Source organism: Achroia grisella, unplaced genomic scaffold, assembly GCF_030625045.1.
Source record: "Achroia grisella isolate CSIRO2021 unplaced genomic scaffold, CSIRO_AGI_Agris_v1 utg109, whole genome shotgun sequence".
In the NCBI taxonomy this organism is placed as follows: domain Eukaryota; kingdom Metazoa; phylum Arthropoda; class Insecta; order Lepidoptera; family Pyralidae; genus Achroia; species Achroia grisella.
In genome coordinates, this window is record NW_026712573.1 from 5,588,427 (window position 1) to 5,606,972 (window position 18,546).

The 18,546-nt window shown below is 30.4% G+C and overlaps 1 protein-coding gene across 1 annotated transcript in view; it reads right to left on the reverse strand.

Annotated features, from left to right (window-relative positions):
- The window catches only part of LOC131845402 (uncharacterized), a 150,551-nt gene that overhangs the window by 30,546 nt on the left and 101,459 nt on the right, over positions 1 to 18,546 (reverse strand). The window contains exons 3-8 of the mRNA XM_059194468.1: positions 17,147 to 17,197; positions 13,850 to 13,991; positions 12,266 to 12,463; positions 7,377 to 7,484; positions 6,832 to 6,972; positions 6,082 to 6,234 (exon numbers count right to left, since the gene is read on the reverse strand). Of these exons, the coding sequence (XP_059050451.1) occupies positions 6,082 to 6,234; positions 6,832 to 6,972; positions 7,377 to 7,484; positions 12,266 to 12,463; positions 13,850 to 13,991; positions 17,147 to 17,197 (793 nt within the window). The remainder of the gene's footprint in view (positions 1 to 6,081; positions 6,235 to 6,831; positions 6,973 to 7,376; positions 7,485 to 12,265; positions 12,464 to 13,849; positions 13,992 to 17,146; positions 17,198 to 18,546) is intronic.

Here is an 18,546-nt window from a genome sequence, read left to right on the forward strand (position 1 = left end):
TGAACAAGAAATTGGTCTCCCACTAGTGAATATACGACCATAATAAAAAATACAAAAAGAACTTACTTTGAACCAGCAATAACAATAAAAAAAAAGAATGCACTACATGTAATATTTCTTCTATTGATGTTAGATAATTTTGTGCATAATTAAAAAAAAAAATATTTGCATTCTGCACTCCTGTCTATATAAACTACATAATATTTTTTAAATTAAATACAATGATAAATTACATAATATTTTTAATTTTTTCGCCGGTAAACACTAACAGGTGAATAGTTTTCATTATTTTACTGTTACTTTAATAGATTTCCTACGAGAATAAATTTGTAATCTAAATGTGTTGCATTTCTGATACTCTATGCATTACATAAAGACTTCATTACGATCCCTTGTCACAAACAAACCCTCGTCTTGATCAGTAACGTGACGGGAATGATGATTGTCCCCGGATTTAATACTTTGAAACTCTCAAGTGCCTAATCCACGATCCTTTAATTATTTGGGGTAGTAAATCTCTTCTTTTTGCGTTCTCACTTATACACACTCATTAAAAATACTACAAGTGGATTGGTTGGTGGATCAGTTGGTGCATTGGTATGACTGTGAAGTTTACAATTTTTTTTATTTACAAACCCAATTTGTAACATGACGAAGTTTTCAGTTAGACTGTATTTTATTATGTTTGTAACCTCATAGCTTTTTCTACGTGAATCGATTAGGACAACTCTTTCTTTATTTGAAAGCTGGTATTTCGCGTGTTTTATACCATTTTTGTAATGATCTGATCAGAAGTTTTAAAGTTATTCTTAATAAGGCGATTGCAGACGCTTCTTTTTGTGGTCTGAACACGGTATTATTATTAAAGAGTGCCTTTGACTTTTTTATAGCATAGTCGCTAAACGATTTGAAATATTGGGGAATCTTTCTATTCTAAATTCAAATTAAATTTATTCATATTAGACATTATAGTTATTTATTATTTATTATACATCCAACGAGAATAACTTTTGTCTAAATTTTAAGTATTATTATAACATTTTATATCACTATAGAAAGAGTAACTAGAAGGTGAATATAAGGAAGTAAATTGAAACATTTACGCCTAGTGCCTATCTTTTAGATGAAATGGATATCGAAGTTACTAATACAGAGGTGATCGAAGGTGTAACGGGGCCCGAGATGGTTATTCAATAGCCATTATGTGGGAATTGGCGGAGCGGAATCTACATATAACCGGAAGTGATTACCTTAGATTGAATTATGTATTAGGGTACATATTAATGAATAATAACATAAACAAGCTGCGCCCGTGACATTATATATATTTTTTTAATGTAAATATAATGTAACGTATTAGCTGTATGTTCGCTGATATCTTATGTAAAAGTATATATCCCATTCGATCAGCACAATCACATGCAATTTCTTTTTAATTATATATTTTTAAGTATTTATTTGTGATTAGTGTATTGTATATATATTGTATTGTAGTGATTAGTGTAGTAAGTATTTGTTTGTGATAAGTAATTATATATTTGTAAGTATTTTTAAAAAAACCTATTTATCTATGTTAGGTAAAATTGTAGGTTAGTCCTTTCACACCACTGCCCATCAACCGCTTTCTGTTCTTACCTAATGGATAGCTGGTAGAGAATGCCATATGGCATTAAGGTCGCCAAATTGTACAATTTTTAAAAGTTCAATAAAGAATAAATATATAATGAAAATATTTCTCCTTGTAATAGAATTACATCTAAATTTCCTCTTGTTCTCGTCCATTATTATATAGTATATATTATAAACTATATACTGTCTAGTGTATAATATAGTAGTAGTAGTGTGCCTCCTACCTTCTCTTTCTCTGTTAACACCAGGTTGTGTGTAAGAGATTGCTGATAGCGTTGAGACCGCCTTTTGTATTTTTTTTTAGTGTACCTATTGTAGTTTTTTTTCTTTGTTTATGTGTCCGCAATAAAGAGTTATTATTATTATATAATTTTATATTTCCACTCATGCGCCACCTACTCTACTTTTCGTAAATACTCTCTTACCAAAGGTTGTCTGGGAGAGATTGCATTAGCGATAAGACCGCCTATTGTACTTAGTTTTTATTTTTTTATATTTTAATTTAGTTTATGTCCTTTCTATGTTGTTGCAATAAAGCGTTATAAATAAATATAAAAATAGAATGGGAACATACTGAAGGTCCACCTGTTGGTAAGTGGTAACCGTCGTCTATGGTCGTGAACAGTAATACAGTCATTTCGTTGTCATGTGAGATGATCGTAATATTATTTATGGGTTTCCATTACGGAGAACTATGATTCTATGCCTCTTATACTGTAATTTTAGTGTCTTATGTGATCCTTTAATCAAAACACAACATACAAAGCAATCTGCCTAACGGTTGAAATATATAGAAGGAAATACCCACGCAGACGACTTTTTCAAAAGTTACAACAGTAAGTGTGAAATCTAATACGCAACTATGAAAATGTATGACGTTTTAAACCGCTACATCGCTAAGCTCGTCCATGATTATTAAGTCAAGGTATTAATTATTCACATGAGAATAAGAATAAAAAGATACTTATGTCCTGTTATTTTCATTACCATGGACGGCCTCGGTGGTCTAGAGGGTTAGCGCACCACTTTACTTGTGATGGTAGCAGGTTCGATATTAAACATTTGTATTCATGATTATGATCGTTTTCTATCGGTCTGGGTGTTTTCTATGTATATATTAAAAAAATATATCTATGTATTTGTATCAGTTGTGTATTATCCATAACACAAACTCTGCTTAATATGGGAATAGACGGCGCTGTGTAAGTTTTCATGAGATTTTATATTATTGAGATATTATATATTATTTTAAATTTCATTACCCATTACTTATCTTTCACTCTATTATAATTATAGAATTGCATAAGTGGCCTAAGGTATCCATTATAATTAAAGGATTTTTACTTTACAAGTGATCAGTTTATGTATATATGACCGATTCGTTAACCTTTAGAAAGATATCGATCAGAAATTCTACCAATGATTCGATGGCATTAAAAATGACCTTAATTATGAAATCCGCTAAAAGCTTTCGAGTCGATCGAAAAGCGATGCTCGCAACATTACTAGCCCGGAAACTAATAATTGATTGGATAATAATATGTTACAAATATTATAAAGGTAATGTTTGTGTTATGGAATAAGAATTAGATAATATAGCAACACATAATAGCATTCTTGAAGGAAATATGTATTGAGATTGCTAATTTGTATACTTAGATAGAAAGATAAAGAATGAAATGATGGAAGATCGATTTCTTGTCAATTATATGCCGACTAGTTATGTATAAAACTTTGTATTATATATATATATTTCATATAGGTAGTGTAGATAAGTATTTGATGTTGCAATTTTGGGCGAGAAAAAACATAACATATAAATAGGTCTGATTTATATTTATTTACATATTTAAATAATAGGTAGGTATCAAGGAAAAACAGTTAGTGAGTAATGTGATGTAGGGTATTCTTCTAGCCATATACCCTGTTGGGTTGACTTCCAGACAGTTCTGTTTGGAAGTCATCTTGGTTTATTAGAGGTAAAATAGTCACGATAGGCTAATCAATCTGACACATTGTATCTTTCTAATTCTATCAATATCCTCTGTTGTCCCACTTATATATATACCATTAGCACTGATTGGAGTACCATTATATCATCAACTATTAAAAATATTTAGTTACTCAGTACTTTAGTTTAATACGAGAAGCTCGGATTTGCTGCTTATGCGATACCCACCTAAAGAATTAGAAGTGAAACCGCGGATCCTGATTTCAGTTGTATTTATAGTTTATATTGTAATTTTATCTTGCATTAAGTTGTAACTATATGCTTCTCCTTACTCCATCACTGTCAGAAGGCAATACTCCGTTATATCAGACCCGTTTCAACGTATTATTACCTTTTCATGAACGGTTCCTTTCAATACACACAGTGAGGTTTCAATCAAATAAGTAAGGGTTAAACATCCAACATACGTATCTATATAGCATCTAGCTAGAATAGTAGACAAACCCAGAATGATTTGTAAAATTATCACATTTTGTTTGTATGTTAAGAAATCTATCTTATTTTCTAAATTAACACTAATTAAAAAATTGCAAAAAACATAGTTAAAATATTTAAATTCATTAGTAATTTTATTACAAGTAACTCCACTACGCTCTATACCTAGGTTTTGGACAGTCGTGAGACTTCAAATATTAAAATTTTTATATGATATACCAATTAGAAAGTAATCACTTTGTTTTATGATAAATTTCTCTCTTCTTTTGGCTTCGGCGATTTGTGTTCTCACCAGCCATATGATAAAATTTCCTTTCCTTTTGACCCTTGGCCACGACAATGTATTTATATTCTTCATTCATTCATTCATAAACTTAAGAGTAACGCTCTTGTCGGTGGAGCTCTTTCCACTTTCTACGATCTTCCATCATACTCATTAAGCCTTGATACGACACGAGTCCGATTTTGTCTTTAATTTGTTTGATATAACTGTGCCTTGGTCTTCCTCTCCCCCTCTTTCCTTCTATCTTTCCCTCAATAATTAGTTTCAAAAATTCATCGTTTATATAGATATATATCTTATGGTTTTTAATTTAGAACATAAATTAGAATTGTACGTTTTGTATTTTCTAATGTTTTTTTTCAGTGTATCGTTTTATAAATAACTATTTTCAATTCAGGATCAATGTGAAACGAAGTCTCTTAGGAAATTAATTCCCGCCTACCAAGAACTCGACGAAAATTGAAATCATTAATTTAATAGATCTGACGTTCATAATAGTATACATATTTTATTGAATTTTAAATACTGTAATAGTGTTATCCAAAATATAGCTCCTCTAGCCTATGAACTCCTGGTGATTGTCATAGACTCATAGCATAGCATGGGAATGGTAAGGCTTGAAGTAGTGAATGGGCAATATCAATATGTTGCCCACTAATTAGACTCTAAGTCTAATATCTAAGTTTCAGATATTTTTTAAGGTCATAATGTTTCTTTTGCTTAATGCATAAAATACCTTATTTTAAAGAAATATCTAAATCTAACAACAACTTGTCATATATTCATAACCTATCATAATCATTATTTATAATACGTGCTCAAAATCGGGCTTGACTTCATTAATATGACATTTTGACCTAATTTTTTTTTCTTTAAGCAAAGTATGGCCCTTTTGGTTTTCTTTTACATCAGTGAGATTGGCAGACAGTTTATATGACACTTAAAGTGCCATTAAACGGTATATGCTTACGAAAGTATTAGAAAAATTGGAAATTGGTTATAAACAAGTTTTTGTTCATATCCTACTCCCAATTTCATTCTTCCTACTTTCAGTTGAAGGGTAAATGAGATAAGATGGTGAAATTAGAGGATAAGAGGCATGATAACTTATTTTTTCGGAATGGCAACGCAGGACTGGTATTATTAGCGTCACGTGATAATGTAATGCTGTGGTGGTTCATGTACATAAAACGACGGTTACCACTTACCATTAGGTGGGTTGTTTGTATACTATTTTACTATTCAAATTAAATAAAAAAGTTTTAATTTCATTATAATAGACGAAGTAATACAAACACCAAAGTTGTCCCTTACAATCTTACTACTGTGGGCTACTACCTCATGACAGTATGATTGACCTACTGTCACCGGTTAGGTTAGGAATTTACAAATATTCGTATATATAACTATATTTTGTATAGTATTTTATATTTAAATATTATACATTATAAATTGTGATAAAGATGATTTCAATATAGAAAAAACTTTATAAGAAATTATAAATAAAATTTAAAAAAAAACAGTACATTCCAATTAGAATGTCGAAGTTTAAATATGAAAAACGAGGTATTTGTAATTAGATTGAAAAACAAAATAAACGGGTCTTTTTTATTAAAAGTAGTAACTTACGGTTTAAAATAGATCCGTTTTCTTTAACTTGAGAGACTTTCTTGAATAACATATATTGTGGAATACATAGTAGAAATAAACTAAGATTACTTACTTGGAAGCCCTCAGCCTCTGACAGCAAGAAGTAGAAGCAGCCGAACCAATGCGCGAGGATCAAGAGTATGTGAATCAAATTGATGACTCTCCAGAAATTGGGGTACACAGTTCTTGATTCAACGATATAATAACAGCTCACTGCCCTGTACACCTGGTGATTCACAGAAGTATTTTTAAGCTATGTAATTCTATAAACCAATACAGTATTAACATAAATTCTAAGAAGGACCTTGATTAAAACAAAAGACGTGATCGGAGAAAAAATTATTCGTTCAAAGCTAGCGATGCTATACTATTGCATTGCTGTTCATGATGCGCTACATATAAATTTGGACCTTAAGAAAATGTTATAGATATACTTTTGTTCTCAAAAACACAGTAATAATATTAATTGAAGACATAGTAAACAAAGTTAGACTTATCTCCACATTACCGATCTTTTCCAGATAACTGAATATACTTGAAAAGATGTCTCAAGATAACAAAAACTATTGTCATAATAACAAACTGAAATAAATGTTTCCTTTTCTTAACTTTAAAATAATACGTATTGTTTGTATCATAAGGTATTAAATCAAGCGGCACATCTGATAATAAGTAATTATCTCAGTCCATAAGTATTTGCGACCCCAAAAAAATTACGAACGAATATGCTTTCTCGAAGGTTTAATAACGCTTCAGAAATACCACTGATGTAATTGATTCTACAATGTGGTTGTTGATTAAGATTGTACATTGATTAACTTACTTTGAGGAACCTAGGGAAACGAATGATGGGGTTGGTACCAATCTTCAACTGGATCAGGTCGAGAGGCGTCAGGGATGCGATGTCCAGCAGGAAGGAGCGAGATGTCAAATAGTGCTTTGCTAGTTTCTTCGAGTCGTAAACCTGGAAGTAATATTTATATTTTGTTTTGTTCAGGTTTGTTCCTGAACGGTTTAAAAAGCTAAATAGACCCAGTAGGTACGGCTCCTTTTATGGGAAGGACGACCTATTTTTTGTTTCGAATTATTCCAATACTTGAAGAGCATAAGAGCGACAAAAAATTAAGATCGTTTGCCTTTACAGTTTCTTTGGATGACGTGTTCATCCAACTCCGGATCCGTTAGTATTAATATATATTAGTACATATTATTATTTATTAATTTATTTATTGCAGTATCCTAAAAATATAGAGCACATGCGTACAGAGTATGGTATGGTTCTTACAATTATTTTGTGACAGCCTAAAAAGGCATGGCAATATAAGCATATAGGATATTAAAACACAGATTTAAAAATGTAGGACTAACCATCAGACCTTGCTCCAGATATCCTGTTCTGAGTTGAACTACGAGATCGAGGGCGAACACCACATCGCTGACTCCGTCGCATGTCAGCCAGAAGTAGTGGCACATTATCTGTACAAAATATATTGTCAATTATAATAATAATAATAGAACAATTCACACTGCCTCTGATAATGATAGAAATACTTAAATACACATTATATAAATGTGATATTTACTATGATACAATATTATCAAATATAAAAGTTCCTGATATTTCGACGCAACTTACAAACTTACTTGGCGGCTGAAATAGGTCAGAGTCTACTTCGGTAGAAATTTTCGACAGAAGACCTCCAAAAAGAATACAATTAAATTAACAATCTATTCCATCATGATACAGTCTTTGGGATAATACGATTTTTCCTTAATTGTATAATTAAGGAAAAACCTTATTATAATATTGCAGAGTTTATAAATGATAATAATGTTGTTGGGAAATTCTAACTTAAAATTCATAGAGATGACCATATTATTGCACAAAGATTGACTGTGTAGCGGTTTGTATGATGATTGTCGCATGGCAAATCCGTGTTAATGAGTATTTACTTATAACAACATTTATTTAAAAGAGCAAAACGGAAGCCTCTTGCTCGTTCTTCTTGTGATGAATTCTACCACTAATTCGAAGCGCAGTCTGCGTTGTGTTGAATGAGCGGTAGAATACAAAAAAAATGTGACTACTCAAAAGTACTTATATTAAGTTTATTTGAATTAATTATGTTTGTTTCTATTTATATATAGAGCAGTCCTTTAACAATCACGAGGTTTCTCTAACAAGATGACTGTAGCCCAAAACCTTTTCTTGTGGTCGACCCGGAAATTACTGTTTTTCTCAAGACTAATATCAAATGTTATGGAAAAGTAAATGAAAGAGTATCCAATAACATAACCAATGACAGAGTTAGACAGATGATCGGATTGAGATCGTCAGACGGTGAATAAAATACTGTCTGAGAGCATTTTACGAGGTAAATTCAATAACTCGCATGTGATATTGAGAACTTGTATTCTCATATTGCATGAACGGTATTATTTACATCATTCATTCATTGTCAAAACTCGTAGTAAATTTCGTAGAAATATTCTCAATTTAAAAATTGAGAATATTTTAAGGTATACAAATTAATAAATAGAAATATATATCAGGTTATACTAAAACCGTGGTAAATATAGTTTAATATATAAATTAAAATTGTATTTTTTAACCATTAGACTACTGATAAATGAGTACCCGTGTTGTTCTTGGTGTGAATTTACTTTGTTAAAATAATATCTGAAAATGTAAAAAAATATGATCGGTGGCAGCTGCATTTATTATGCAATTTTTAAATGCAATGCTTTTTCAAAATTAGCATAAAGCATAAGCAGTTTTATGCTGATTGCCCTTAGTTATTGTTGATTATCTACATGTTGCTAATATTATAAAGAGAAAAGAGTTTATTTTTTACTGTTTAGTACTTAGTATTTAATTTAGTTAAATGTTTTTCGTATTATTTTTTCTTCTGTGTACACAATAAAGAGTTACTGGATCGATTTTAATAAATCTTTCAGTTATAAAATGCTACAATACATGGTCTTCGAACTTTCTGTAATATGTGCTATATTTTATGCCTATAATCTTTTTTACCTTCTATAACTATATATACACATAATATAATAATTAATATTATAAAACTTTGTGAGTATGGATGAATGTATGTTTGTATGTTCTAATTCTTTCTCTTTCTCATATGCTCTGGATATTACTCTTTCACGCAAAAACTTTACGGATTTTGATGAAACTTTACAGCAATATAGCTTATACATCAGAATAAGAAATAGACTACAAATTTCACGCCGTTGAAATCATGAACACAGCTAGTCTATAATATAATCGTAATATTGTGCCGAGGCCAACAATGTCTATTTGTGTGTTAAGCTTTCAACCTTGACAAAAATGGCTAGAAAAATTAGAATTAAATTCTCATAAAATATGTTATTAAATATGGGTCAACATATCCAAAAAGAAAGTACTCCCCAAATGAGACTATAATTAATTTTGTACAATTTAATTAATTCATAAATAATAGAATGGTATCGTATAGATGCTTTATATAGTACTGTTTAGAACCTAAACTTTAAATGGTTATATACAAAATGTACTAAATTTTTAATTAAACTTGAAAAGTAACTAACTTTGAACTTTTTAATTAATCGAATATAAAAGAGGCATAAAGCTAAAATAAACCTGATAAAAAACCACAGCTGTATTTACTAAAGCTGAAAACGATGCACTCACTGCAATAGCACACACTTACATTTATTTCCCAAGACGGTGGGTCTAAGTAAATAGAGGTGTAAGTGAGGAGTTCAAACAGCTCCGTGGAGAATTTCCAATACCGTTAAAGTGAGACATCGGATTGATAGAAACGTGTGGGCTTGGGTTCAATTTTATTAACCGATATCACAAAGGATCCCCAATTTCACTGTTCTTTTTATACAGGCAACTAGACGTTTGATATTTCAGAACCAATTTGAATACATACTAATTGTTTAAAAAAAATTTAGGTATTTGCCTTTCTGTTTGCGTTGTGTGTTGTGTTGTGTTATACTCTACTGGTTAATCAGAAATGTATTTATTATTCTAAATTTGTATTCAAATTTACAGTTCTTTCAATGTACATTCTTGTTTATACTTCAATGTCTCGACAATCGTTTCTATAATATATCTCTATATTATGTACCGTCAAGATTTTAATGTATGACGTAAAAATACACAGATTTAAAAAAGAAAAATATACATATAAAACATAACGAGGACTGCCATAGGTTAGACATTTTTTATCTCAAAAATAGCAGACGAAGTCGCGGGTAACGGCTAGTAATTTTATGTAATCGTAGACAAAAAGTATGGCATAAATGCATAGGCATAAATATATGAACTGAATGAATAAAATTGTAATTTACTAACATAGTTTATAAGCTGTTTACTAACATAATATGGGCACATATTCGAAATAAATGAAATAAATAAAAACAACAATATTTGATAAATGTTTTGTATATACTATACTTAGAAAATAATTACAACAACATGTAATCGTCTGAGAATTGGATTAATTTAAAGAATGTGTATATAAAAGTATATAAGTAATTAACTGAAATAACGAGTAATTGGTAAATTTAACCAGTATCAACAGCATCCTGAGCATGATTGCGGGCAGGCAGGACTGTGCGTATGTTAATCACTGCTGTGCTATTTCCAATGGAATAGTACAGTAGTAATTTTGATATTTGTATTGTGAGTGTATTTTAATTTAATTTAATTTAATATTAATTATGGGTATTATTTGTATCTTATTTTTGTGTCTGTACGTACTAACGTTAATTATAAGAAACTAACAAAATGGGCAAGTAAACCTGATAATAAATAAATTATTATTATTATTGAAAGTCAATTAATTATTTGCCAATGATTATTGTCGTCAAGAGTATTTCAAATAATTACACTGAAAATTAATTGGACGTGGAATGATTAGAAAATATAAAAATAATAAGCAAGTATTTTTATATGAAATAATCTAAATCTTAATAATAATCATGATATTTCACATGAAATAATCGATTTAGAGCTTGAGTTTGATTATAAAACTTATGACTAGAATGGCTATTTTTATCCTGAATGAATTTTCCATAGATGTCATACTTTCAGAAAGGCAGATCGGTATTTTTAATAACTTGACCCTAGGTATTTTCCATTCTATCGAAAATTGGTACTTCATATTAAATGTAGATATTAGAAAAGTTAAGATCCGACGTCGATTAATAGTTGCAATATAAATTATTAAATTTACGGAAATCATTAATAAATAAATCAATTCTTTTAATGTAACGAAAAATATTTTAAATGTAAAATCTGAAATTTTACTCAGACTTCACATTAAAAATATTCTCATAAGTAGGTTGACATCAGCGAGAGAAAACTGTGAGGAATTTCATATGTATACATCTTAATGATAATTGATATGATATCTTGTAAAGTCAATGATTAAGTCAGTAGCATTATAGTACTTTATAAACATGTGTGGCCACGAACAAGAAATTGTCTGTATGTTTGGAAAATCATAAAAATGGAAACGCGTAAGAAAAAAAAAACAGAAAGAGAGAACTAACTGACTGTTGATATGATAAATCATTAAAAAATTTACATTTCAATAAAAGAAAATTTCGCGTTTTGGTCGCCGATGAGTCAACACTAGACTTCCGAGCAGTACCCGAACTCCAATCAAAGCCTGATGATGCCTCATTCAGAGGCGAAACACGTGTCGCGATATGAGTGACTCAATAACGGTCGGAATTTGATCACCACTGGAGAAGGTCATAGCGCTGGTCAGGTTTCCACACCGAATATTCATAGTCTCTAAGAAAATTTCATCAACCTTGTTTAATAATTTAATTATAATTTTTAAAATTTTGTTCACCATACCTAATGACAATAAATATGTGACTATATAAATACATCATGACATGTATAATATAAATCAAATATCAACTTCACATATGTCTTCACAACTAAAAAAAAAACAAATTACAAGATAAGAGGTATGGCATGATAGTTCTCTGAAATGATAACGCATGAGTGGTATTAGGGTACTTACATCTGTAGTGCTGTTCATGTATATAGGCAATGATTACCGCTTTACATTAGGTGAGCTCTCAGTTTGTTTGCCATTTAAATTACATAAAAAATAGAATAATAATTAAATTTATTTTTGATACTAATCAAATGCAGTTGTGAGATACAGGATTCTAAATTGTTGTCTTAGGTATTCATATTCAATTTATACTTATTCTTTAATATTTATACTCACTTGCAATTCCGGAAAGCTCTGACGCACTATTAAAGTCCAGAAGTTGTACAAAACGCAGAGGGTGATCAGCCAGAGCCAGTAGAAATAGAAATTCTCATCAGGATTTACCACTGTTCTGGGCGCTCTAACTTTTCTTCGTCTATGTCTGTTTGCTGTTCGATGTTCTCCTGTAGCACCTTCTGATCCTGTGTCTTCTACCTGTAGAAATGTCATAAATGTTATTTCAGATAGTAAATTTATATCTTACGGTGGTCTAGAACACTGCCCTACATCTGATATCCCACGGAAAGTATATTTCAATATTTATATCAGTTAAGTCCGTATCCTTACCACAGGCTTTGTTTGTCTTAACACGTAATACTTTTATGGTAAATAAAAATTACTAGCTACTTCTGTATATTGCGATCTTTTGTTAGAAAATGTAGTGACGGTAATTGAAAAAATGCTGACATCTACTAACATCGCTGTACTCCAGTCTGATCGCGGTTGCAGAAATCTAGTCGAAATATCGAGAGAGGTAACTTTATTTACCCTAAAAATTATTCGTGTTAAGACCCAATTAACTATATCTTCAATCGATCACCAATCGTCTATATGAATTTAAAGTAAATTAGTTATAAAGTACTTTAATACTACAAGCATCTGTTAACTACAGACTTAGCAGCGAAGATTGTCGGATTTTCTGGATACACGAGTATGTATTTGTACCACAATTTGTTAGTACAATCTGTTACAAAGTTGCAAATTTCTACGTACAAGTTTCTTGAAGGTAAAAGTTTGCAAGACAAATGTGTGCCATGCAATTTAAGCTCTCACATTTCGTAATAAGTATTTATTTCTGCAGCCAATATTTCATATAATATGTTTCTATATATATATTCAAAAAAATCGAAACAGATATGGATTATTATAGAAATTATTTGGATTTTATATGATTTGTTTGTATCTTCAGTTTGTGTGATATTTCAAACTGTCCTGTTTTCTTAGAACTAGCTACGTCATCTCTATTCTATAATATATTTTATGACACTGTTAACGTTTATCGCAAACGGTTGTTATTTTCAATCAGTGTTATTCACAACATGACACTTGGGTTTAACTTAATTGAATTTAATAGGGTTGCCATCCAGAAATTTCGATTTTTTTTTTATACCACGCAGGTGGCAAACAAGCATACGTATAAATGTTAATTTTTCTGACCTTTATATGCCTAACGAATTACCGCGCAGTTATCTATTATTAACTATAATATATAACTGCGCGGCTGGCTGTATGGCTGCTATTATTATATATTTATATTTCGATTTATTTGTTCAATAAGAAATGTACATCTATAAATCTAACAAATAATAAAAATAATGAAGAACATGCTAAAATGAAATATGTAGTACGTAATTTTCGATTACTCTGGCAGTGTTCTTTGCAGAATGGCTGGAATGGAAATGGTTTTATCTAACTACACATGTATGTTTATTAGACGCTTATATGTTAGGCAAGAACTGCGCTTGTCTTCGGCTACTAAAAGTTTTAATTTATGTATGATGTTCTATGAATATATGAACATGATGTATTATAATAGCTTACAGTTTCCTGCGTAGCCGGCGTCTGCCTCGTGGAGAACCTCTTCAGGAACGAGTCTTCTCTCTTTAATGTTGCTTTCTTCTGTATTGCAGACCCCAGCTGTACGGTTGTGCGTAGTTTCCTCCACCTTTGGTTGGACTTTGTTCTGAATTATTCCATCCACATATATTAATTTAAATCTAAAATATATAGCGCGAGAAAATTGATAGACAGTTTTTGTAAGCAATAGGAGCCATGCTTCCAGAAAATATTATTAGTATTTAAAGGTAGATGGAGAAATTTCAGCAATGTTCAGCTCATCTTAGTTTTTATATAGAAGATTATTTTAATAAGATCACAAAGGAGTGTAAAGTTTATATATATAAATTTTAGTTGGTTATAGAACCATTAGAATTAATAAGGAGCAAAGAAATCGGAAATCATCTAAATGTTACTTATGTATATATATGCTTCTATTTATTGTATCAAGTGCTCTTCACACATTTTAACGTGAACTGAAACGTAATTTTAGTAACGTGCAAACATACATTCTACCTTTATTTACATGCGGCATGGCAATATTAATACTAAATTAAATAAAAATGAAATCCCATATTAAAAGGTATATTTGTAGAGTAAGATTAAGTGAATCGAATTCTAACGCATCTAAAACTAAATATACTAAGTTGCGTCTAATTAGTTAAGAGCTTAATACTAAATTGTCTATCTATCGAATTAAAATGTTTAAAATAAATGCAATTAAACATTAAACATTGACACGAGGTCTCCCAAGTAATAGTAGGAAAGTAGAATCTCTTCAAGGTGAACTACTTAGTAAAGACACAATATCGACAAGAAAAACACACAAAAATCCAGTGAGTAAAGTACCATTCCCGAAGGCCTATACAGACGAAGGTAGCACATTAGTGGGAAATCATAAACAAACAATGATAATACGACAACGTTGCGTTGTTACCGTTGTCACGCGGTATCGAACCTCTTTATTTTCCTGAGAGCCTGGTAGTATGCCATAACAGCTTGGACGTGTCTCCATTTATGGCCGCATTTGTCTGTGTCTGATCCTTGCCTCTCATAGTCCTGCATGGACTTGCGAGAGCTTGACGAGCTCGATGCAATGATCGGTCGCCTATAAAGGGATGTATCGTGTTATAGGTCAATACAAGTGGTGTAGTGTACTGCGCAGTGGGTCTGTTGGTGGAAGCCCCTACCGTGAGTTGCGACACATTCATATCTCAGATACTATATAGAGATATTATAATGATAATTTAATAATTGTAATAACATATCATTACGATTGTACAATCTTGTAATTATTATTACAATAGGTAATTGTGGTAATTCACGTTCTTACTTATACGCTTGTATAATACATAAGCGTTAGTATAAATAATATTTAAAGCAATAGCTATAGAAAGAAAAATTACCGTTTTTACGTATAATTTAATTTAACTACGTATAATTTAATTTAACTGAAGTTCAAAAAGTTATAGATTCATAAAAAAAATTAACATTTAATTGTCTATAAGTACGTTATTTTTATATTTTTAAGTAGAGCTACGTGAAGGTTTAAATAGAAAATAAAAGTTTAAACTATCTTGGAATACTATTGGAATGATAAATCTTTATAAATATGTTAAATTTAATTGATAAAAAATATTTTTTCTTTAATAATTAATTCCTAATGCTTTATTAATATCCAAAATTTTTTGGCATTATTACAAAAAGGTCAGTATTATTATTTCTCAGCTGTACGTTATTTGGATAAAGAATTCTATGATTATCATGACCTTCACTTCCCACCTTGAACCCATGACTCTGTACAATCTTTCCCTTTTATTATTTTCTATTAATCATCGTCATGTATTCTCTTATACGGTCATGATATATTTCATCTATTCCTATGAAAATATTATGTAATATTGATCTATCATCCTAAAAAGGAGAAGGTTTGAATGTATTTTTTGAAATAAAAACAGTACGTAAAATTCAGTTAAAGTATAGAATTTATACTATTTTCCAATATTTATTTTAAATCACTATTCGGCATTTATTTTCCCAATTATCACAAATATAATTTAATTAACTTTTTAAATAAATTTATAATGTATATAAATACAAATTATCATTATAATAATGGCCATTAAAACTAACACCATACTTAATTCAAACTACATTGTGAAATAGATGTGAGAATATCTCATTATCGAGTCGCAACTCACGGGTTCTGATATCAATATGTGTCCGAGACTCCACATAACAACATGCACAATACAAAAAGAATCAGCTTTTCACTAATCGTTCAAGGACTGTACAAAGTGTTCTTAGCATAACAGTGACGCTATATTTCAGCTGTGCAGGTAGGTTGGCTGTCCTCTAATATATATAATATAGTTGCTATGCAGACTTTGTGATACAAGCGTCAATAAAAGTGACGCATTTCCAATGTATTGAGGTTGCCCAGCATATGGAATGACTATATGGTTTCCGATTTGAAAATCGTAGTAATTTCAGGTCAATTCTCTCATGTATAAATATTTTTTATTGGAATTGGTTCTATGGAAATTGACATAGTTAAGTTAGAATATGTTACTACTATTAAATTACTAAGTATATATAATTTATATATCCTTACTAGTCGTTTCTGAATATTTTACTAATTTGCTCAAGCTTGCATTGTTTTGGCTAGATTACCACCTATTACCAGATGTGTTAATAAAAAAAAATACAGCTCTTCTTACTAGCGAATATATTCTTATGTATATATTTGTATATATTTTATACATTATGTTCTGTATGTTTGCTGATACATATATTCTGCAATGGATAAACTTAACCATTTCTCAATAGATTTTAAAAGCACTTCGAAATTTCAATCATTCGCTTTTAATATACTCGTATTAGTTTATGGCAATAAAATTAGAATTGACTTGAACTGAAATCTGCGTACTTAAATCAAACTTATTGGCTTAACTGGAGGAGAATCTGATAGAGGGGAGAGCGGCAAGGATAGTGGAGGGTTGTCTCTTTAATTTGTAATTATATGTTTTAAATCATGCATTGGATTTTGAAAAAAAAACAGGCCACAGCCTAAACAAACCACTGACCAATGCACCTTCAAGGGTCAATCAAGCTTAGTAACTTTCTTCGGTACCTTTAATAGTCATTCCATATGGTAGTACATGGTCAGTTTGCTATCAGTCATTCATATATGGGCTTGGTGCCGAGTCGTGCGTTCGCTAGGGTCTCAGCGGTTTCAGCTAAGCATTTCCAAAGCTATTGATGCTTTATATAGCGACTTACATGTCGTCATGCCTTCCATTCGTCGAGAATGGAGTCAACTTGCTCAACAATCTAGGGTTGGGAGAATATTCAACATAAGGCTTAGTTTTGTGTATAAAATAATAAATATAAACAATTACGATATTGTATTGTGCTAGCGAATAAGGTTGGAATTGATTCACGATATAGATTTAAATATTCTTTTTTTTTATTAATAATTGTACTTTTAGATATAGTAACAACACTAATTAGGGACAATGTGATTGGAAGGCCACATTTACAATAATTATATAGAATAAATTATTAAATATATGATTACATTTATCTTCAGTTAAGAATATTAACTTAATTTTATTTTGCATTTGTAACTAAATTACAAGTTGCATAACTTCGTAATTGTGTAACTTGTAGGCATACATTTTTAATAAATATATATATATATAAACGTAATAAATATATTACGTTTATAATTTTATAGATCTCAATTTCTTTTTATTTCAATAAATTTGATAATTTATATTATTATCAGTAAATGAAATTGTTACATTCTTATTAATTTTTCGATTTATGTCATACTAATTTATGTACACATCTTTTTAAATTATAGCCTATGTGTTATTCTGATGTATAAGCTATATTACTGTAATGTTTCATCAAAATACGTTGTACTGTTGTACTGTAGTTTTTAAGTGAAAGAGTAAAAACATCCCTATTCGTACTCACAACTTTCTCGTTTATAGTATTAGCACAGACAACGCAGTATTAGTCAGAAAATAGTCTTTTTCAATATATAACACGAACGTTTCAGGTGCAACACAATGTGTTTTGTGAAAAGTGTTTACGGTGCTGCTTAAGTCTATTGGCGACGATTTCTATTTCTGTCACACGGACCGTTAGTTTATTTAGTCCATAAAGTTGTATACATATAACAAATATCAATATTTTTCCTAACAATTAATACTAAATTAACAAACGCAATATAAAACTATATGAATTGAAATTATTACCGTGATAGTTACCATACCATACCATCATAAAGTTTAATTTACTGGAACAAGCGTTCTTTGATTGGACACCTACACAAATTGAATCGAACTGAATGAATCAATAGAATAATTAAATCACTGAAGTGATTAATTATATCACAGTCGCTCGAGGCAGCACTAACATTGTTATAGAATGTATAATAATACAAATTTCATAATACTACGTACTACTATTAATAATGTCCCGCACCGAATTCGAATTAGGTTGTATAATAACGACCTCGGTGGTCTAGCGGTTTAGCACACCGCCTTATTGCCGATGGTCGCGGGTGTGATTCCTCACACGGTACAATTGTATTCATGAGTATGATTGTGTGTATTGATCTTGATGGTCCTATGTATATATTAAAAAATATTCAAGTACACATTCAGTAC